Below are 21,822 nucleotides of genomic sequence, written 5' to 3'. Positions count from 1 at the left end.
TTACGTGGTTTAAGTGTTTAATAATAAATGTTTAAAAGAAACGAAAGATATAACTGGAAAATTAATTAGTGACGTTGGAGATACTTTTAGAATTTTGAGATGGAGGGTGCTGCATAATTCACATTAATGTCATTTTTAATGAGGCTATATTCAGGACGAGATGAGCCGCTTTCAGATCTCAGCCCTGCAGGACTCTGACTTTGTGACCTTGGGCAAGTCACACGGCTTCTCGACTCAGTCCAGCCACGCTGCAGAGATTTATTAATACGTTGGCCCTGGCCCTGGCCCTACGTCGTGCCAGGCCTTGTGCCGGGAGCTAAGAACACAAATGTGAACCAAAGCCTCTGTCCTTGAAGGGCTGATGCTAATTAGACCTGCGTCCCAAAGAGCTGGGTGAGTGTGAAGACCAGGAATAGGTGTGAATGTGCACACCTTAAAGACTGTAAACATGTAAAGCAGTAACGAGGCTAATAGCTTTTGTTAACATTAATAATAGGTGCCCTGAAAGGGGTGTAAAGGAAATGTGACCAGCAGTGTCTCTGTATTGTAGAGAGACTCTAACCACGTCCTTCTTCCAAACTTTCTCCTTATCCTGCACGCCCTGTGCACACACCTGGCACCCCGTGCACCCAGCCACTCGACCCGGGAGTCCACAACAGACTCTTGTCCCCTCACTCCCACAGCCAGCTGGTCTCTAGCAGGCAGGACTCTTTCACTTGCAGGGGACAGAAGGCCGAGCTAAATCCAGCCTAAACAAAACGGGCTTTTATAGGTGCTTGTCGGCGAGGAGTCCCGCAGCAGGGCAGGCTTAATCAAGGCTTGATACGGCACTCAGATGACACCACCGGACCCGGTTTCTCGCTCAGTTCTAGATCTCTTCCTCTACCGTCCTCCATCCGCGTGAGCTCTTCTCTCAAACACCCCCTCCCCACCACCATGGCTCCAAGACGGCTGCAGCAGCAGCTCTAGACCTCATGTCCTCTCACATTCGAGAACAACAGGGAAGAATAAGTCTTTTGCCCAGAAGGTTCAATACCATTTTTTTTGGCTGTGATAAATAGTAGGTCACCAATCACTGTGGCCCAGGGGCATGGGACTGAGTGAGTAGTTGAGGCCTGGGTCACAGGGTCATACTAACTGGGGGCGGGCAGGAACCTGCAGCAGAAACACAGCAGACGCGTGCGGGACAGCTGAGGAACAACAGAACAGAGCTGCCGACTGTATTCCTGCAGTCCTATCACTTCCCCCTTCATCAGCTCTCCTGTCTGTGTCACTGTCCTGCCCCGGCGTGGTGCAGGGGCCCCGCAGCACCCTCCCTCAGTCTCCTGTCCACCCTCCACACTGCTCCCGAGGGTTCTTCCTGAATGCAGGTAGCCCTTGGCCTCCCTCCTCTTGAAATCGTCAGTGGTTCCTGTTGCCTGTAGAAGAGTCTAGACCAGAAGTTGGCAAACTACAGCCCATGGGGCAAAACGGATCTACCACCCGTTTTTGTGTGGCCCGTGAGCTAACAATGGTTTTCACGTTCTTAAACAGTTGAGAAAAAACATGAATATTTCACGACATGCAGAAATTATACGGGATTTAAATTTCAGCGTCCGTAAACAAAGCCTTATTGGAACACAGCCACGCTCATTTGTATACATGTGGTCTGTGGATGCTTTGGCACTACAACAACGAACTGAATGGCTGCAAAAGCAACGGTACAGCCCGCAGAGCCTCAAACATTTACTCTCTGACCAGTTCGTGAGTCCTGGTCTAGACTCGTTAGTGAGGTGCTTCAACGATCTGGCACTCGGATGCAGCTGCTCTGCCGTCCTCGCAGATTCCTGAATGTTCCCCCAACCCCTGCGTACCTCGGTGCTCGCTCTTGTCTGTGTCTGCCTGGTGAACCGTATCTGGTCTATCAGGACTCAGCTCAAGCATCAACCCTCTTAAACCTTTTTCCTTTAGCAAGGAGAAATTGCCTTCATACTCCTTTCTGTCCCCACTGTAACCTGCTTATGCTGCTTTTGTGGCTCTTAAAATTTGTAACGTTTGTATATTTCCAATATATTTCCAATACATCACAGTCTCTACTTAACTAAACCTTTAAGAGCATTCAGCTAACCACATCCAGTGAAGCCCTTGCTGTACTTTAAGCCCTGTGCCAGGCACAGGAATATATCTCTGAACAAGAACTTTCTCATCTCATATCCCAGCACTTAAATCTGTTTGGAACGTAGTAGGTGCACAATAAAGGTTGGCTGAACAGATAAGTGGGAGAGCAGGGTCTTGGAAGCCACTCAGGAGCCATGTACATCTTCAAGTCATCACACAGTAAGCCGTGCCTTCAGCTCCAAGACATTTCACTGGTTATCTTTGAGGCTCCTTTTGCGGGACCAGGATGAGGGGGAAGGCTGGGGAGGGAAGGTTGGCATCTGGCCTTGACTTCCTCTAGCCCTCAAGAATGTTTTCGCTGCTGCTGTTCCCTCTGCTGCCACAGTAACAATTAAATAAATTGAATAGATCATAAAAGTGACTGTGGAGTACTCTGCAGATATGAAGTGGCATAGAAAAGTGAAATAATGCTCACACAATGAAATGCAAGGGCATAAATAATGAAAATATGTTGCATTCAGCAAGATCAGCGCTGCTGTACCTAGGAACTTCTGCCTTACCAACCTTTGAATTCGTTCATTTGCCTTGAAGCTGTTGTTTTGCTTCCTGAGCTCTGCCTTGGGTTTCCCCTGACTGCCCTTCTCCCCTTGCCCTTCAGATGCTCAACCTGTTCGTGGCTGTCATCATGGACAACTTTGAGTACCTGACGCGGGACTCCTCCATCCTGGGCCCTCACCACTTGGATGAGTTTGTCCGTGTCTGGGCAGAGTACGACAGAGCGGCATGGTACGTAGGCCTCTCGGCCACCCTAGCAGGGGCCCAGGGCGAGGGCCTCTGCAGTTCTCAGGGAAGAGGTTGGAATTAATTGGAGCCACCCAGATGCCTTCCTGTTACCGAGGGAAATGAGATTCCTCTTAGGCGTGGCCCGTGGAAGAGGCTCTGGTATCCGGCCGGTCACCAAACACTTCCCTTTATCTTCCTTTGCCCACTCGTTCCTTCTGTGATGGGTTTTCCTTTATTTGCCAATCTAATCACCCAGTCCTTTCCCCAGACTGTTTGGGTTCAACCATAAGAAGAGCTTCCAATAATCTTTCTTTTTCTTTTCCTGCCAATCGTTAGTGGACTCCTTTGAGTTACCAGGGGGATTTGATAAGGGCTTTTCTTGCCAGCTGGATGTCTGTCCTCCATAGTCAGTGACTATTGGTGTTTTATCTCTGTCATCCCTCTCCACAGACATAGTTGGACGTAACTCAGAAATCATTTTTTAAAAAAACCAAGCACGCCGGGCGCGGTGGCTCACGCCTGTAATCCTAGCACTCTGGGAGGCCGAGGCGGGAGGATTGTTTGAACTCAGGAGTTCGAGACCAGCCTGAGCAAGAGCGAGACCCCGTCTCTACTAAAATAAAAAAATAGAAATTATCTGGACAACTAAAAATATATATAGAAAAATTAGCCGGGCATGGTGGTACATGCCTGTAGGCCCAGCTACTCGGGAGGCTGAGGCAGGAGGATCGCTTGAGCCCAGGAGTTTGAGGTTGCTGTGAGCTAGGCTGATGCCACGGCACTCACTCTAGCCAAGACAACGGAGTGAGACTCTGTCTCAGAAAATAAATAAATAAATAAAATAAAATTAAAAAAACCAAGCAGGTTGTTCTTTCAACTGTTCCCTTAAACACATGGATTTTTATTACACAGAACTGATTTAAATGGCAGGAATTGGTGGAGATAACCACCTTACTATCTCTTTCACTGTCTAATAGTTCTGAAGTGATGTTGTGCCTTCTGGGCTTTAGAGCAGGGGTTGGCAAACTACAGCCCATAGGCTAAATTTGGCCCACTGTCCGTGTTAGCAAATAAAGTTTTATTGGAACACAGTTACAAGCATTCATCTATGTATTGTCTCAGGCTGCTTTCACACTACAAGGGAGAGTTAAATGGTTGTGACAGAGATGATATGGCCTTCGAATTTAAAAATATTTGCTACTGAGATATTTTATTGTCAAAAAAGTTGCTAACCCCTGCTTCAGAGTACAAAGGCAGCCTTTTGGCCCTTTATGGTTGAAGACAGGGTGATAATTCTATGAAAGCTCACTCCAGAGGAATTTTTCTGTCCCAGGTCATCTTAGCTTTTGGGTCTTAACTCACCAATATATCCATGCTGTTCCCCCTCTGAAAATACTACAGGAAATATTGTCCTTCACAGGAATGGGCCACGTTGCTTCCACCTGGAACCCCCTTCCTAATCTGAAACTCTAACCAAAATCTATCTTCCTATCTGGCTGTTAAACTTGGGTCCCTGTTTTAGGGACTGAAAGGGTGAAACACAATTTCTCTTCCCCTCAGTAATTATGAATGATTTAGGGAATAGACTTATCGAAATCTAAATCCATTCCTGTTACAATGGCTGAGCAACAGCTTTAATTTCTGGGCGTATTTCTAGTAGATCGCTCTTAGAAAGCAGGGGTGGGGTATTAGAGGAAAATGCAGCCAGGCTTGCGCTACAGTTCCGTGGCCTTAGAAAAGTCATTTAACTACTCTGAGCTTCCTCATCTTTAAACTGGTGATGATAATACCTACCTAGCTTGAAGGGTAGTCGTGAGAATGATATTAAATCACTCGTATAACTATTGTTGTAATTGGAAATAACTACATGGGAACGCACTTGGAATGTATGGAAAATCAGCATCTGTAGAGTATGGACGGCCACGGAAGCATAAGAAGTGGCTTCACCTTCCTGAGAGAGGAGAAACCAACTGCGAGCAAAGGAGTTCATTGCTCATCTAGCCTCACTCAGGTGTCCTTGGCTGTCAGGAACCCCCACTTCCTATGGTCTCACTCATCTTGGGATCCAGATGCCATGTGCATTAAAACATGCTCCTCCCCATTCATTCCAGCTGCTGGGAAGAAAAGATTCCATGAGGACTAATCACGAGACCCAGACATACGAAAACTGGGAAAGCGCAAAAAGGCAAATCAGACTCTCTTCTGTACGCTCTGAAATTCACAGTGTAACTCGTTCTGCTTAGAGTTTCATTGGCTGTGTCTGTGTGATAACAGGGGGAGGGGACTCAGAAAAGTAAAGTGAGCCGACGTCTTCAAAAAGAGGACTGATAAAGGTTGCAAAAAGCATCAGCCTGTAGCCACTACCAACTCACCTGCTTCCCACCTCCCTAAGAGGCAAGATAAAAGACCAAATGGCTGAGTTACCTCCCCTGAAGAGTCGAGAGACTTGGAGGTACTGATGAGCTGCTATCTGGAAAAATAGGAGGCATCAACTCTCAAATCTAAAAAAAGCTAGAAAGAGTGAAGCTGGGATGAAATGCTATTCTCGATGTGGCTGCCACCAGGGCCCAAATGCTCAGAGGTGGAGACACCGTGTTTGTAATTTCCAGTGGAAACCCTGGTCTATACCAGGGTGAATCCAGACCTGCAGGTCGCTGGCCATTGCTTCCTGTTTCTGGTGCCTGATGTGGAAGATGCTTTAGCCACTGAAAATGAATCAATTGTTAATTCTGTCCCTTCCGCAGAAAGCCAGAACTCTTTAGCAGGCTCTTAGGAAAAGGGGTGTTTGTAAGATAGTCCCATTGTTCCTGGAATGTTGGCTGGATCCAACCAAGCTGCTGTGGGCTGGGCAGCAGGGCCCTAGAAGAGAATGTCCCCCAGCTCCATCCCCAGCTGCTCTCTGAACACAGATCCCAGCAGGCTCCCACCGAGCAGAGAAGACTTGCCCAAGCTGAACTTGAGAAAAAGCTGTCACAAAGAGAAGCAAAGCCCTCTGCAAATTCCCTCATGCCGACTGTGCTCCTTGCTCATTAGCCTAATGGGAAATTTGTCTCTTGCAGTCTGCAAAAAGCCACTGACTTCTTTCTGCCCCTGATAAGCGGGTCTGAGTAACTGGCTGTAATCAGTGTCTGTGAAAAGCAAACCACCTGCAACCCACTCATGGCAGCCTGGCACCTGCTCTGGACAGCGGTCAGAGTCATTGTGAATTGGCAGGCTTTGTTCTTAGAAGCTGAGCCAGAGCCAGGGCTGTGGCTGCACCTGGCCAGGTATGGGCCAGACAGGTATCTCAGGGTGCTCTTGGTCGTAGGCAGTTCCTTTTGGCAGTAGATGGGCTCTTATTTCCTTAGGAAATTGGGACAAAGCAGTTTGGCCAGGTGATGGTTCTCTGGTGATCACTGTTCTCATTCTCTCCGGGCCTAAGGATAGAAGCTGCTCTTACCTCTTCCAGCCATCCCCTTCATGGCTAAGCTGTCATTTCTTTCCCACCCTTCTCTGAGTGTCCTATTAACCCACCTGTGCTTCCTTTACAGCGGCAGGATCCCGTATAAGGATATGTACAAATTAGTGCGGGTGATCTCGCCGCCTCTGGGCCTGGGAGAGAACTGCCCTTACAGGGTGGCTTGCAAGGTTTGCCCCCCAGCCCCCAGCCGCGACCCGCCACGGGGTGCAACACCTCACCCCTCTGCTCTGTCCTCTGCTCCACCACCGCTGTGCCACAGGAAGGAACCTTCATGTTGCTTTCTTTTGAGTTTAAAGAGGTCCAGACCCTTCTAGAACCAGCAGCTGTTAACATAAGGAAGAAGGGCACATTTGGGGGAGAAGGCCAGAAAAGAGTTGAGGACTTACCATGAAGACCAGTTTGATCTCTCTCACTTTTCTTCACGTGCGTGCACGCGCGCGCGCACACACACACACACACACGCACACTCACACTCTCTCTCCAGTCCACTTTAGTCTGTGCATTTAACCAGAGGGACCACTCCATCCTCTACAGAGGCAGAAATCTTTTGAATCCAGCAAACAGTTCTGACAGGGAAGCCTCATTATTGCCGGATAGCACCGCCATCCCATATATGACGTATCGCAGTGTGATTCCAGTGATCCCTACCGCTGCCCACCCTCCCAGCGCCTGTAGAGTTTGGCCAGAAGTGACTATAAAAGCTAAAGGACAGAAAGGAGGTGAAAAATAATAAAGAACTGGGGCTGGGGCAAGAGGTGAGAGTAGGTAAAAGAGGCATGGATTTGGTGGTGTGTGGAAGAATGTAGTAGCTCAGGGGGTCTGGGAAGGTCTCCACAGATAAAAAAGGGTTACTGAGCAGATCCTTTGCCTGAAGGTCCTGCCACATGTTGGCATGAAGGGCTGGGGGAGGGGCTGTCACAATCACCAAGGAACTTCTTGTTGGTTAGACCGAGGATATTGTTCCGGGGCATACAGGACCTCCCTTTTCAACTCTGCTGTACCCCGGAACACTCTCTATCCCGGTGGCTCTGCTAAGCCCCGGTCCGAGGCCAAGCCTGTTAGATAAGGAACTCTCTCCTGGTGCCAGTGGAGGGAAGCGTGGGCTCCCTGGGACACACAGCCCTGCCCAGGCAGCTGGAGGAGGACATAGGCCCAGGCAGGATGCTGGCCTGGGGGATGGGACGGAGTTGGCCTGGAATGGTGACTCAGGGTTTCCATACTCAGGAGGCTGAACGGCTACCTCTGCTGAGACTCTTTAAACTCCACCCTGGTGAATCCTGCAGCCGCATGTGGGAGAGCTGGGGAGGGCAGCATGGCATGCGAGATGCTCTTTCTCCTCCTGGTTTTGTTCCTTCTGTCCCCAGCATGCCATCAACCTGGCGCATGCTGGGGCATAAAGAGCCCTCTTGTCTACAGAGCCAGGTGGAAGCAACGGGCCGACTCTGACCAGCAAGCACAGTCCACCACTCCCAGTGTGAGACGCCGCCTCCTGCTGCACACACGCCACGGAGGGGGGATACACGACGTTCCACCTGTGGGTTCGAGGGAGGAGCAGAGCCTGACCACCAGGCCGGACGTTCCAACCCATGGCTGGAGCACCGTCTATCCGGTTTATACCGCCCACGCACAGCCCTGGGACTTGAAAACAAGCTGGGTTATGCTGGGGATGGACGAATGAACATGGAAGTCAGGGTGATGCTAATCGAGGAGGGAAAACGAGTCCCTGTGACAGTGCACATGGGGAGTCCGAGGGACCAAAGGTTGCCATCGGTGTTCCCGGGTCTGTGTGGGGCGTGATATAAATCCACACCAGGATGGAGTCGCGTGTATGATCTGCCTTGATTAACAGGTTTCCTATTCTTTTCCTGTGTGTCCATTTTGTTTTGTTTTTCTTCTCCTGTTTTCTGTATTCTGTTTGTTTTGTTTTTGCTCCCTGGGGATGCCTGTTCTCCTCTCCTACCTGTCTGCATCCTTCCCCCACTTCCCTCTCCTTTCCCTGCCGCCTCTCCCCCGGCTAACCCACCCCCATCGCGACTTCCCACCCTCCACGAGCAGTGGCCGCATCCATTACACTGAGATGTATGAAATGCTGACTCTCATGTCACCTCCGCTAGGCCTCGGCAAGAGATGTCCCTCCAAAGTGGCATATAAGGTAGACCACCCCTTCCTTTGTTCTGGGCTAGACACCAACAGGCCATGGGGTCTAGTTGGACCTGGGGAGGCAGCCGGGCTGGGGAGGCGGAGGCCGGGACTGCAGAAGGAAGAAATGATGAGACCGAAGAGTCAGGAAGGTTCCCGGAAGGATGAAACCATGAGACGATGCAAGGGATGGTTTGTGATATTATTCGGCACGGGGTTTCCTTTGTGTGTTCTTTCGTGTTTCTACAAGTGTGTGGCTTCTCGTGAGTGGGTCACTAGGAAGGCAGTGTTGAGTGGTGTGTTTCCTTTTAGAGGAGGCAGAGTGGTGGCCTAGGGGAGAGCAGGCCTGGGCAAGAAGGAAGCCTACAGCAAAACAGCTGTCAGCACTGATAAAAAAAAAAAAACAAAAAAAGAAACATCTTCAATCAGGTAGACTAAGGAGATAATGCAGAAATTCCTCTAAACATGGTTCCAGAAGAAATTTTTAGGAGAGAGGAAAACTCTTAACAAATTTCTTCCTCCATGACATAGGAAGGAACAATGGCATAGGTTCCTTCTAGGTATAAGAAAAAAAGAATACGACTTCTGTCCCATGATAGACTGAGGAATGTGGCTTCATTTTCGCATTGGCCTGGCTACCCAATTCTCTTGGAAATACTCAAGAGAAACGGCAATCATGGGCACAAGTTGCATTCAGCACTAGATCTGCCTTACTGGCATGACACGGTTACGGGGCCTGGCCCTGGAGTGTTGGATGGATTGATTCCCTATGGCTTTGCTTAGAGAGCACCATATGTTGGGAGTCACCTGTCATTAGCGTGCTCATAACTTTGGGACCTGAATTTTTTCCCCACCCATTAGTATAGTTACTGTTAATTCCCCTTTGATGTTTAGACTGACCCAGGATTCTGGGGCGCTTTCACGCACCTAGGAACACAATATAGTAATGTTGCCACTTCTCTAGAAGTTCAAAGAGGTAGGAGAGAGATGGAACTCAAATCCTAACAAGAAGCTGGCTGTCCACTGTAAGACACTGTGTGGCATCGCTTTAGGCAAGATGCTCCAATGGAATATTAGAGACCCTGCCTTGGGAAGAGGACTTTCCTCCCTGCCAGGCTGGTGGTTCTGCCAGAGGACCTTCTCCTGCTGCTACCGCCAAGTCGTGTGGCTCCAGAGAGCATCCCACTGCGACATGGCCATTAGGGACGTTCATCTGCCCCAGTACGTGGCTCTTCCTGCACTTAGGGGCTGGCATCCTTTTTGCTCACAATGGCCACATCCCAAATGACCAGGTGGTGGAATGTGGTCCTGAACTCTGTGAATTTCTGGGCTGAATCTTGGAGGGAGAAGGGAAAATGGGGCTTGGGGGAAAGGTTAAAGAATTCCAAAAGCAAGATACTCTCTGGAAAGTGGATTTGGCCATTTCAGTGTGATCCCTTCCTTTGGGTGAGGGGAACAAGGCCTGCCCACTCTGCTCCTGCCTGGGCCACCCTTCTCTTGTTCTCTCTCCTCCGCTCTGCCCATCTTCCCACCCTAGAGCCTGTTTGCACTCTCCCCCATCCATCCTGCTCCACCTCATCCTTTGGATAAGTTGGACTTATGCATGTTCAATCATGGGCTGGCAAATTTCATCTTTTAAAGACTCAAAAAGGGGGCACCAGGATGCATCTTTTAAGTCAGATAAGCAAAGCAAAATCTCTCCACTCACTATCTTTCCATCTGACTTCCAGGGGTATTCATGGGACAAGTGGCAGGATGGAGCCGCCTCCCGGAGCGACTCCTTTCCCTGAGCCACTGCTTTCAGAAATCCCTTCCCATCCCTGTTAAAGACATTCTTAGGACTCCCCATGGGGGAATCCTGCAGAATGATTAGGGAGCCCCCTTCCCTTGGAATTCGGCATCATTCCCTAAAAAAGAACGGCAACAAATGAGCCTTAAGTGAGAAGCAGGGAGAGCAGGACAAGGACAGGGGAAGGGGAATCCTTGCCCTTCTTTTTTGTCTGTGCATTTGACCTCTGCACTTCTCTTCCCTTCTCACCAAGGTGTCTTTCGATATGTTTTTTTTGCCTGCTGTTGCCTTTTTCTCTTTCACACAGAGGTTGGTCCTGATGAATATGCCAGTAGCTGAGGACATGACGGTCCACTTCACCTCCACACTTATGGCTCTGATCCGGACGGCTCTGGACATTAAAATTGCCAAAGGTGAGCTTAGGAAGGGGGTGGGAGGAAGGATATCTGGAACAACTCATGCAGGGTGGTACAGGATGGAGATATTTGAGCTGTCATCCACCTGGCTAAGGACAGGACAATGCAGTGACCTGAACATCAAATATCAAGATCCTGGTTCCACCTCTGAGACTCAATGACTATGATATTTGCCATTTCCTCCTGGTCAAATGAATGGTCTCATCATCTCTGGGGCTCCTTTCAGCTTTAATAGTATATTATCTTCAGTGTCTGGCACATAGTAGGCATTCTAGAAATACTTGTTTATTGAACATTCAAATTTTCATTTTGTCCTTTTTTTTTTTTTTTTTTTAAATCTTGTATCTTTTCTCTAAAGTCTTGGAAGGCTTCTGTAGCAGGTGCTATCATAGAAGCCCTGGCCATACTTGGTTCATCTTGATTTCTGATTCAATCATTTAGGAGAGTAAAGGTTTATTCCTTCCACATGGACCTTCAGCCTGCTCTTGCCTGACCCAAATTCTTTATTAAAATCGGATCACTCCCACTGTGGGCTTAGGGTCCCTGGCAGGATTGATGTGTGTATAACGAGGCAGGGGCAGCATTCTCGGGGCTGTTTTTATTTTTCCCTCTGATGTATTTGCCAGGAACGTGGCCAGTGTTCCCCGCAAAAAACCGGGTCCCTTTGGTAGAGTTGCAAGGGATAAGAAAATAATAGAGAAAAATGGAAAATAAAAGAATTAAAAGAATACACAGAGACAAAGATATAGTTTTATAAGTTTATAAAGATTATAGGCAAAGTGGGATCTCAGGGGGCCTAGACCTTCTCCGTGTGTCTCAAAAAGCCCCAAATGAGATCTTACATGGTAACTTATAGTGAATAGTGATTAATTGCCAGGGGTAACAGATTTACATAACAACAAGTAGCTCCTCTCAGGTTAACAGATTTTCGAAAGGCTTCTACAGATCCTTTAACTAATTCTATCTACGTGAACAAATGGTTACAAAATCTTTCAAAGGTTAACTTCTAAGTTCTAAGGTAAGTTTATCACTTAACAGAGGGGTTAAACAGAGATATGTTGGCTCCATATTTATTAGGTTATTGTGAATGAAGACAGACAGTCTAGAGTGTTTAAACAAGAGCTTTGCTTTTAGCCATTCGGGCATCTGTCTGTTCCAGGGGACACTCCATTGTCAGCTCTCATCCTGTAGTTTTTAACAGATTCACTTTGCTTTACAAAGCAAATCCAAACCTTTAGGTCTGAGAAACACGGTGCCTTGTGGGATACAGCCGCTACTGTCTTTCAGAGATGCCCTTCCAAGTGCAACAGCATTTGAAATGCAAACCAACACGTTCACATATTCCTTCAGGGCAAAGCCCTGCAAAACTCTTAAGACAAATCCTGTCTGCAAACACATCGATACTAATTCATGGAGCAACATGTATTTGAGCACCTGAGAGGCTTTTAGAATCAGTAAGGAAGTGGATCTTGGTCTCAGGACTTCAGATCTCTCTAGCAGGATATCCCTGAGCCACGGAAATGGGAGCCAAATGTGTTCTGTGCCTTCAGCAGAAAGACCTGGTCTGCAAGACCCACTGTTACTAAGTGCCAAGATTTCCTCTCAGTACGTGGTATGCTGCTGATTCAGCTCCGCCCCCACCTACTCCCTCAGTCCTTGTTATTTCTGTGTCCATTCTGATTTATTTATTAATAATTTCTTATTCTAGGTGGTGCAGACAGGCAGCAGCTAGACTCAGAGCTGCAGAAGGAGACCCTGGCCATCTGGCCTCACCTGTCTCAGAAGATGCTGGATCTGCTTGTGCCCATGCCCAAAGGTGTGGGTCTCCCCCTGGGTGACCCTGTCACTGGGGGCCCAGCATGCCAAGGCCACATCTTTTAGGGGAACCCAGAATGATCAAGGAGATAAGGGAAGGTTACTCTTTTATTTTTAGGAAATGAAAATCTCCTACTTCTTAAGCCTTTTTTGTTGTTAATTGAAAACGTTTTCTAAAGATAGGTCACTGTGGTTGTGGGTGAAACTTCTTGGGTACAAAGCTCCCTCCCTCTCTCCACGTACTATTACTGTTCAGCAAACCCTCATGAAGTGGGGGGTGGGAGCAGGGTGTTGTTACTTAGATATGGAGATGAAGAGTAGCAGGTGATGCTTACTAATGTATTGTGCATCCTCGGTATCATCGCCACGTTTGGGTGGGTGTGTAAGCTCCCTGATGACAGATATGGGGGCCCATTCACTCTGTGTCCTCAGAGCCTGGCACGTAAGAAGCCTCGATAGATGTTGGATGCATGGGTGACTGAGGGAGCAAACTGTTCCAGAGAGTGGGTAACAAAGCTTGGCGGTGTCCTCACTCTCTCCCACCTGTCTTCTTCCTGTTCACCACCATGCTGCATTTGTGTTTCTAGCCTCTGACCTGACTGTGGGCAAAATCTATGCAGCAATGATGATCATGGACTACTATAAACAGAGTAAGGTGAAGAAGCAGAGGCAGCAGCTGGAGGAACAGGTGAAGGTCAACAGCGTGTTGGGCGGGCGGGCCATGGGAGTCATGTGAGGGGACAAGCCTGTGCGTCCCTGGGCATAGCACCTGCCAGCACTTAGAAGCAGCGGTAAGGGATGCAGGGCCCAAGAGCTTTCTAGAGCTGTGGGATTAGAAACTACAGGGTTAGAAATCCAGTGGACCAAAGGTTAAAATAGTCAAACAGGGTATTAATCATGTTCCTGTGTTACCCACGTAAATTGTATTTCCCCACGGTAGACTTCATAAAGTCATTGCAATTCCTTTCTTCTCCATCCCCCTTTTTACACAGAAAAATGCACCCATGTTCCAGCGCATGGAGCCCTCATCTCTGCCTCAGGAGATCATTGCTAATGCCAAAGCCTTGCCTTACCTCCAGCAGGACCCCGTTTCAGGCCTGTAAGTAGAACCAACGTGTCCCTGACACTGATGTTTGCGTTCTGTCACCTGTGCAGGCCTATAAACTCACCGCCCAGGAGTGCTTGAGAAATAATGTTCTGGGCTGAATGATCCTTTTTCTGAAGTTGAGTATCTTAACGTGACTTTTCAGCAGATCTCAGGGAAAAGCAAACCAAGCATGTTTAGTAGTATGGCCAGCTTCAGAGACAGCGATCACTATGAGTTGACAATGGAAGGGAGTTTTGACTTTTTTTTTTTTTTTCATGTACTGAGATCTTAGTTGTAGTTTGATTGTGAAGAATAATCACCTCCTGGCTGGGCGCGGTGGCTCATGCCTGTAATCCTAGGACTCTGGGAGGCCGAGGCGGGCTGATTGTTTGAGCTCAGGAGTTCGAGACCAGCCTGAGCAAGAGTGAGACCCCGTCTCTACCAAAATAGAAAGAAATTAATCGGACAGCTAAAAATACATAGAAAAAATTATCCAGGCATGGTGGCACATGCCTGTAGTCCCAGCTACTTGGGAGGCTGAGGCAGAAGGATTGCTTGAGCCCGGGAGTTTGAGGTTGCTGTGAGCTAGGCTGACGCCATGGCACTCTAGCCCGGGCAACACAGTGAGACTCTGTCTCAAAAAAAAAAAAAAAGAATAATCACCTCCCATCTAGTTCTTGGTTATCACCTCCCTGTGGATCTAGTGTCCTGCTAGAAGATATATCTTCCCTAATGGGTGCCAGAGGAGAACCATAGTGAGTGCTTTCCCTGAGACTGACACTTCTACAAACATGATTTATATGATCTCACTTGATTCTCACTACAGCAGCCTACTATACCCTGGGGGTGGATATTAATATCACCACTTTACAAATGAAGAGACTGGAGACCAAGAGAGGTTCAATAAGTTACCCAAAGCCATGTGGCTAACAGGACATGGAACTAGAATTTAAGTCAGTTATTTCTGATCTCAGAGTCTTTCCACCACATCATGTTACCTTTAGTGAACAAAAAGAACTTATATCAGGAAAAAAAAAATTTTTAATTTCTATAATCAAAGTGAAAATAAAACCCTAATTAAGGAATTTGCCAGTTCTTCTGAGTTAAAAGCCTTAACCCCAATTTAGTCATTAGTCATGAGTAATCTACTATAGCATGCATATCTCATTATAACATTATCTTCCTCTCATCAGCAAGCATGTCGTGAGCACCCAAAGAGCCTGAGTCCTTCTACTGGATGTAAATGAGTTTGTGTGGCGGTGTTGAACATAGCCTTAGTTCTTATAGAACCAATAATCACTAAATAGCATGACTTAATTATCCAGGAGAGCGATACCCAGGGCTTGGGAATGAGACCTTTGTCAGAAGCCATTTGGAATCGCTCCACACCATTAATTTCTTTCTGCCTGTGGTGTCGGAGATCTGTTTTTGAAAAGCATAGTTTTCAGAGATCACAATCCAACACATTTGGCAGAAAAGAAAAGGACCAGAGCCATGACCAAGGCCGTTGGTCATTTTTACAAACAATTTGATGTGATGAGGTAGCAGGATATGGATTCTCCTGTCTACACAAAATAAGCAGATGCTTATTTTTGGTCTGTGCAGGATGGAGACGAGGAGGTGTGAGGGAGCCGTGAGACCTCCCCATCGAAGGGTTCATGGGTCCTTGGCTTAGAAATGGAGAACCTCTCCCGTCTAGATCTGTTTTTATCTACAACAATTTTTTGTACAAATTAACCCCCACCATAGGCTTACTCTAATCTCTCTCCCATATCTTGGTGATTCATTTACTCATCAATTTTACCAATATTTATTTTGTTTTGTTTTTTGGAGACAGAGTCTTGCTCTGTTGCCCAGGCTAGAGTGCTGTGGTGTCAGCCTAGCTCACAGCAACTTCAAACCTCCTGGGTTAAAGCGATCTCATCCTCCTGTCTTAGCCTCCCAAGTAGCTGGGATGACAGAGGTGCACCACCACTCCTGGCTAATTTTTTCTATTTTTAGTAGAGACAATATCTCACTTTTGCTCAGACTGGTCTTGAACTGAGCTCAAGAGATAATCCTGCCTTAGCCTCCTGAGCAGCTGAGACTACATGTGCACACCACCATGCCCAGCTAATATTTTATATATGTTCCCCAGCTAATTTTTTCTATTTTTAGTAGAGACAAGGTCTTGCTCTTGCTTGGGCTGGTCTAGAACTCCTGACCTCAAAGAATCCTGCTGCCTTAGCCTCCCAGAGTGCAAAGATTACAGGCATGAGCCACCATGCCTGGCCAATTTACCAATATTTATTAAGAGCCAATTTGGTCCAAGCACTGGAGATACATTGGTGAATGTAATCATAGTCCCCAAGGAGACAACTCTGGAAAGAGCAATGCAGGCTAAACTATGGAAGGGTAGGCTGTTGTGATGCTGTGGAAAGGAAGCAGCTCCCCCAGTTTGAGAGTTTGGAGAGGGCTCCCTGAAGAAGTAGCATTTAGGTGAGACTTGAAGGCAAGCTCTTCAACAGAGGTGAAAAATGTGCTAAGTTTAAGGGACCTGAAAACTATCAGGATGGTTGGAGCACAGAGAGCTCAGGGAGGTGGCAAGTCATGGGTTCAGAGAGCTACACAGGGGCCAGGACTTTGGGGGACTTATAAACTGGATGAAAAGGTTAGATTTTGTTTCATATAATAGAGTTTTATGCATCAGAATGATGTGATCAGACTTGTGCTTTTCAAAAGTCATTCTAGACTTAATGGATTAGAAGGGAGCAATTCTAGAGATAGGAACACCATTGAGTAGACTACTGCAAATGTGTAGGTGATCAGTGACAACCAGGGTAGAAGTGAGGAGATACTGATTTGCTATGTGGAGGGGAGGAGGAATCGAAGATGACCCTTGGGTTTCTGGTTTGAGCCTTTGGGTGGATGTTGGCACAGTTCCTGACATGGGGACACTGGTGGAACAGCAGGCTGGCTCCTGGGACCATCTGTGTTTCTAGAACCATGCATTGTCCAAGTAGGGGTTGCTCTGGGGGTACAGCGGTGAGCATGACAGGGCCCCTCCCTCAGTGAACTCACATGTGGTGGAAAACCAGCCGTTAAACAGAAAATTATTGGAATGAAGAAAAGTCCTTTTCAATGATTTAATTACAGTTCTGATATTGTTAGAAAGACAAAATACAACACGATATGAGTGCCTGTAAGAGGGAGATCTGACCAACTATGGGGTGAGGGGAGATATCAGAGAAGATTTCCTCCAGAAGTGTCTTTTAATAAGAATTTTTAAGAATGAATTCAAAATAACACAGAAGGAGTTTACAGGAGGCAGGGGAGTTGGAGAGAAGCGTTCTGGACTCTGGGAATGGCCTCTGTTTAAGTCTTGAGGCAGAAAGAAGCAGCCTGGCCCATTCGGTGAACTAAAAAAGGCCAGCGTTTCTGGAATTCAGGGAGCCAAGGGGACAGTGATCCAAGAGGAGGCTGGGGAGGTAGGAACCAGACCATGAGAGAGTCCATGTTCGGGATGCTAGACTTTAAAAACTTGGTCAGGCTTCTGATTGCTTTTAGGATAAAGTAGATCGCTCTGGGTCCATGTTATTCCAAGGCTCCTTTTCACCTACTGAAGGTTCTACAAGTACTCTCTGTAGGACAGAAGGAGCCCGTTCCTTATACTAGCAGAACTTGTCTTGTTGCCAGTGGTTCTCAGAAGAGGGCACACTGAGGAAGAGGACTGACATTGAGGCAGGTCATTTAAATATCAGATCACTCTGTATTATTATGAGAACTTAGCAAAAGCCCACATGGCCACAAGGGGACAGTTTGGGCAATTCTCTGCTATCCAGATCTTTCCCAGAGATGCTAATCTAAGTAAGATTATACCTATGGATTATTTTTAAGTAACTGGCAATCCTTGTTCATGCCACAAGTTTCCATTGGAGGCAGTCACCAGCAGTAGACTCAACTAGAGCAGAAGCCTGATGTCCCACCTCTCCCTCCCAGCTCCATCACTGCTAGAGCTGCTGCCCAGCCACTGACCTCAGTCTTCTTCCCATAATTCAGAAACCCACTCAGCACTCTCGAATAGGTCCAGTGGTGGCTATCACTGGTGGCAGTGACTGGCAACAGGAGCCAAGTTCTCAGGAAGGGTCCTAATCAGGATCCCAATGGCTGAGTGTCTGGAAATACCAAACACTGGTTAATGACAAGCATACCATGACAGCCCTCCATGCCTTTAATTTGGAGACCTCTAAACACTTGGCAGACTTTGTCCCTGTCCTCTTCTCTCATCACCCTCTAAACCTCTTTCTGCGTAGTGATAAACCCAGAGGTTTTCACCTCCTCAACACCATCTCTGAAATCATTCTACCCGGTTCATGAGCCAGCAGACATAGTGTATGATACAGAGTTGTCCTTCATTAAATGAAATGGTGATGGGATGGAATTGGGTTGTTTCGTTTGGCCAGGGATGTTGGCACAATAAGACCATATTCTTGCTGAGAGTGGGGAAAATTTTTTAAAAGACCGTGGCTGCTTAATATTTAAACAAACTGTTCACTGTTTAAGCTATGGCATTTTTCCGCTAAATAGGGAAACAGGTTTACAATCTAGCATTGGTCTTCCATATGGCTGAGTGTGACAAATGATGTCATTTGTCACAGATATGCTAGTCGCCAGCAGAATGATGAATGGTTCCAAATGCAGGTTGAAAACACCAGTTTCTTTCTTTTCCGATGTTTTTTTTTTTTAATCTTCTATTTCAGGGCCACCCACCTGTAAGTTACCAGGCTCACAAGCCAGCCATGGCTAAAGGGTGTTGCCCTGCTGGGAAGGAGATCTTGTCTGGGGTGGGAGTCATCAGTGTCCCTCTCTCTCTCATTGCCTCTGAATTTGACATTGCCTTTCAGGAGTGGCCGGAGTGGATACCCTTCGATGAGTCCGCTCTCCCCGCAGGAAATATTCCAGTTGGCGTGTATGGACCCAGCTGATGACGGACAGTTCCAGGAGCAGCAATCTCTGGTGAATGAATGTGTTCTATGACCTCGAAAATAATTCCTTGGTTTCTTGATCCTGCCCACTCTCATTTTCAAATTTTTATTTCATAGGCATGATCTATCAGGAAAACTGTTTCTGGTAGTCTAGCCACTCTGGGAGTTTGCTGCCTTCAAAACTTCCATAGCCCAACTTCTCGTGTGCTCTGATAAAGTTCCCTCTTCCAGTTTTACAGTCTCAGAGGCCTTTACCTGCTGCAGGAACTTAAACTGCTTCAGGCCAAGCCCTTTTACTTTATACCCTGAGCATCAAATGCTAAAGGAAAAGTTACATATAAAATCTAGTCTTTGATAGGGAGCTTTAAGATGAATCATCTCAGAATGAGCGATACCTACCATGCCTGTTAGTGCAGCCAGGTACCGCTTGTGGGGACACAGAGTGCCCTATGCCAGCCCTGGTGATGCCTCCTCCAGGACTCGGTGGCAGTGTGTGCCACAGTGACAAGCTGTCTGCCTGCCAGGAGGTACAGAAGACTCTCCTACCTCTGCTCTATGTGGGTTCAGGCACATTGGCCCTTTTGGTCACATTTCTACAAGGTCAAATAAATCCTACCAGGCCCCTGAAGTCACCTTCCTGAGCCAAAAATGAGTTTTTATTAGCATAAGTGGCAAAATTCTGGAGAGATCTATTGAGTCAAGTTAAAGCTTGGGGAAGAGAGGGCAGAATGAAGTTTTGGCTTTGCTGATACAAAACTAAAATGTGATTGCCAAAGTTAATCCACTTTACCACTGTTGCTAGTCAGGAGTGATGAGCTCGAGTTCCCCCCAACGTTCATTGATTGGATTGAAGAGACAAAACCCAACCTTTGCAGAAGTCCATAGAGACAGCTTGTACTAAGTGAGTTCCACGTCACTTTGTGATTTATCTGTGGTTCTTCTCTCCCTTTTATTTCTCTCCTGACCCCTCCCCGCTGCTACTGTGTACCCCAGGGCCATCCTGAATGGATGATGTAGGTGCAGTAGGTGATGGAATGGGGACCCCCTCAGAGGGGGAAAAACACCCCCATAACTCACAACTGGGTGTGTGTCTCCCAGTTCTGTGTGTGAGTGCTGAGAGAGAGTTGTCTGGACATCCCCACTGCATGAGCGAGCAGCTGAGGGTGTTCTTGGTTGAGTGGGGAGGAATTCCCTGCCTTCCCCTCTGAGGAACTCGGCGCCAAGGCCTAGGGACTCACGGGTACAGATGGTTTGATTCTGCGAAGGGCCTCTAAGCATTTTACAGCTCTCCTGCCTGGCGATGTGTCTAACGGGCAAGAAATCTCAATAACGTGTCCTTTCTTCCACAGGGAGACTTTATTACATCATCCTTCCTGCGGGTCCCCAGGGCTGAGCCGTAGTGCCAGGACTTTTCAGATATATGTTCATCTCATTGTCAGTACCAGTGTCAGCCTGTGCCACATGCTCACCACTGTGTACTTCTGCCCATCCCTTGGGGCCCCTGCTCCCCATCCTGAGGCGTGGCCGTGATCTGTGTGTGTCTCACACCACCTCTGACACTCGTAGACTACAGTGTTGTCACCACATCTGTTTGGAGTCGGAACCGTGTGCTGTATAAAGACACTCACTTCCTCAAGCACTGTCCACACCCCGTGCCCTCAGAGGGCACTCTCCCACACACACCAGAAACCACTCAGCCAAATGGTCATGGGGCTGAGGGATCTTTGGTACCCTTTGGGCAATGCCCTACTCATACACCCATGTTTTTAGGGTGCCATTTCCTAAATATAAAATAGCTTTTTTCTGAAACAGTCTCTAGATTCCCAAGATATTCTTAGATCTCTTTGTTGGGTGGCCCCTGTAAACATATCTAAGGCAGCTCTACTCTGTGCAGTGACACTAGCTATCTGCACAGAGCACCTACAACTGCCAAACTAACATTCTTTACCAGGAAAAAAAATAATACAATAGTTTGACAGAACCTTACAGATTTCCAGTCCAACCTTTGAACACTCTGGAGGGGCACAGTCCAATATAGCTAGTCACACAGGGCCACTCAGCACTGGAAATATCAGGCTAAATAAAATATATGAATTTTTTTTTTTTTTAAGAAAATGTGTTACTTGGAAAGCTAAAATTATGTAAGTGGCTCGCATTATAGTTCTATGGGACTACGCTAGTCCAAAGTATGGCTGCCAGATGGTCACCCACCACATTTTTGGATGGTTTCAATCATAAGGAAACTCTTTTAGCTAATAAAATCATGGTCTTGAGGCTGGAGAAGATACACTGGACATCAGAAATTGGTCTTCCCTTAGACTACTGGTTTCTAGTTAATTGATAAAAGGCCTCTTCAAATTAAAAGACTAAACCCAATACTACTGCCTCTCAGAAAACCAGCTTTGCATAGCTAAGAGTATTATGACCGACAATCTTTGCTTCCTAAAGCTGTAAATCTAAAGCTTTGCTTAGTGATGAAAAGGTGACCTGCACCTCTCAATCCCAGTTAGAGCTTTCTGTTGGGCACATCTGGTATACGACGTATGTGCACACATAAACACGCACAACTGAGACCTTAAAGATGCGAGTGTCTCTTCGGAAAGCCATTCTTGACGAGGCCGAATCATCCACCAGAGGTGAGAAGCAATGAGATGGAACCAAGTCCCACAAGCTTGGCTGTGTGTTTATTTCCAGGAGCCAGAGGTTAGTGAATTAAAAAGCGCGCAGCCCTCTAACCATGGCATCTACCTTCCTCCGGACACCCAAGAGCATGCGGGATCTGGGAGGGCGTCCTCTATGCCACGTCTGACCATGGATCCCCAGGTAAAAAGCCAACACCGCCTACCTTATGCAGTGGCATCCTGGGCTGTAGTAGGTGGGTTATGAGATAATATCTAAGGTGAGCATTGGCTTGTCCCACCCCTCGCCATTAGCAAAGTCTGGCTCAGGGGCCTGCTGCTCCATGGTGTTTGCAATGACCCCCTAACCACAATAGCCCAGGCAGCCGAATGGTATAACTCCCTCTGGGTGGGTTCAACATACTCAACCAGCCCTGCAAGAAATATTTTTCAGGACTTTCTCTGTGTATCATTCCATCCTTTTTTCCTTTCCTGGCTCTTCCAGCACACGTGCAGTTGCTCACACACCCAACTCTGTGTCAGGACTGTCCTAACCAGTGCAGGCCACGCCTCATTTCTTTGTCTGTTTTCCTGGCTTCTTTTTACTGTCTGTCTGTCTTACATCAGGATTTGACAGAGACAAGAAGTTTTTTG

At 47.3% G+C, this 21,822-nt stretch overlaps 1 protein-coding gene across 1 annotated transcript in view; it reads left to right on the top strand.

Moving 5' to 3' along the window:
- The window catches only part of CACNA1E (calcium channel, voltage-dependent, R type, alpha 1E subunit), a 421,935-nt gene that overhangs the window by 394,826 nt on the left and 5,287 nt on the right, over nt 1–21,822 (top strand). Inside the window, exons 39-46 of the mRNA XM_012639976.1 lie at nt 2,756–2,883; nt 8,396–8,492; nt 10,576–10,681; nt 12,393–12,500; nt 13,087–13,187; nt 13,492–13,598; nt 18,470–18,581; nt 21,245–21,373. Of these exons, the coding sequence (XP_012495430.1) occupies nt 2,756–2,883; nt 8,396–8,492; nt 10,576–10,681; nt 12,393–12,500; nt 13,087–13,187; nt 13,492–13,598; nt 18,470–18,581; nt 21,245–21,373 (888 nt within the window). The remainder of the gene's footprint in view (nt 1–2,755; nt 2,884–8,395; nt 8,493–10,575; nt 10,682–12,392; nt 12,501–13,086; nt 13,188–13,491; nt 13,599–18,469; nt 18,582–21,244; nt 21,374–21,822) is intronic.

The sequence above is a fragment of the Propithecus coquereli genome, unplaced genomic scaffold (assembly GCF_000956105.1).
Source record: "Propithecus coquereli isolate 6110/MARCELLA unplaced genomic scaffold, Pcoq_1.0 Scaffold146, whole genome shotgun sequence".
In the NCBI taxonomy this organism is placed as follows: Eukaryota; Metazoa; Chordata; class Mammalia; order Primates; family Indriidae; genus Propithecus; species Propithecus coquereli.
The sequence above is the reverse complement of the archived record's forward strand: the minus strand, read 5'-3'. Positions and strand labels throughout refer to the sequence as shown.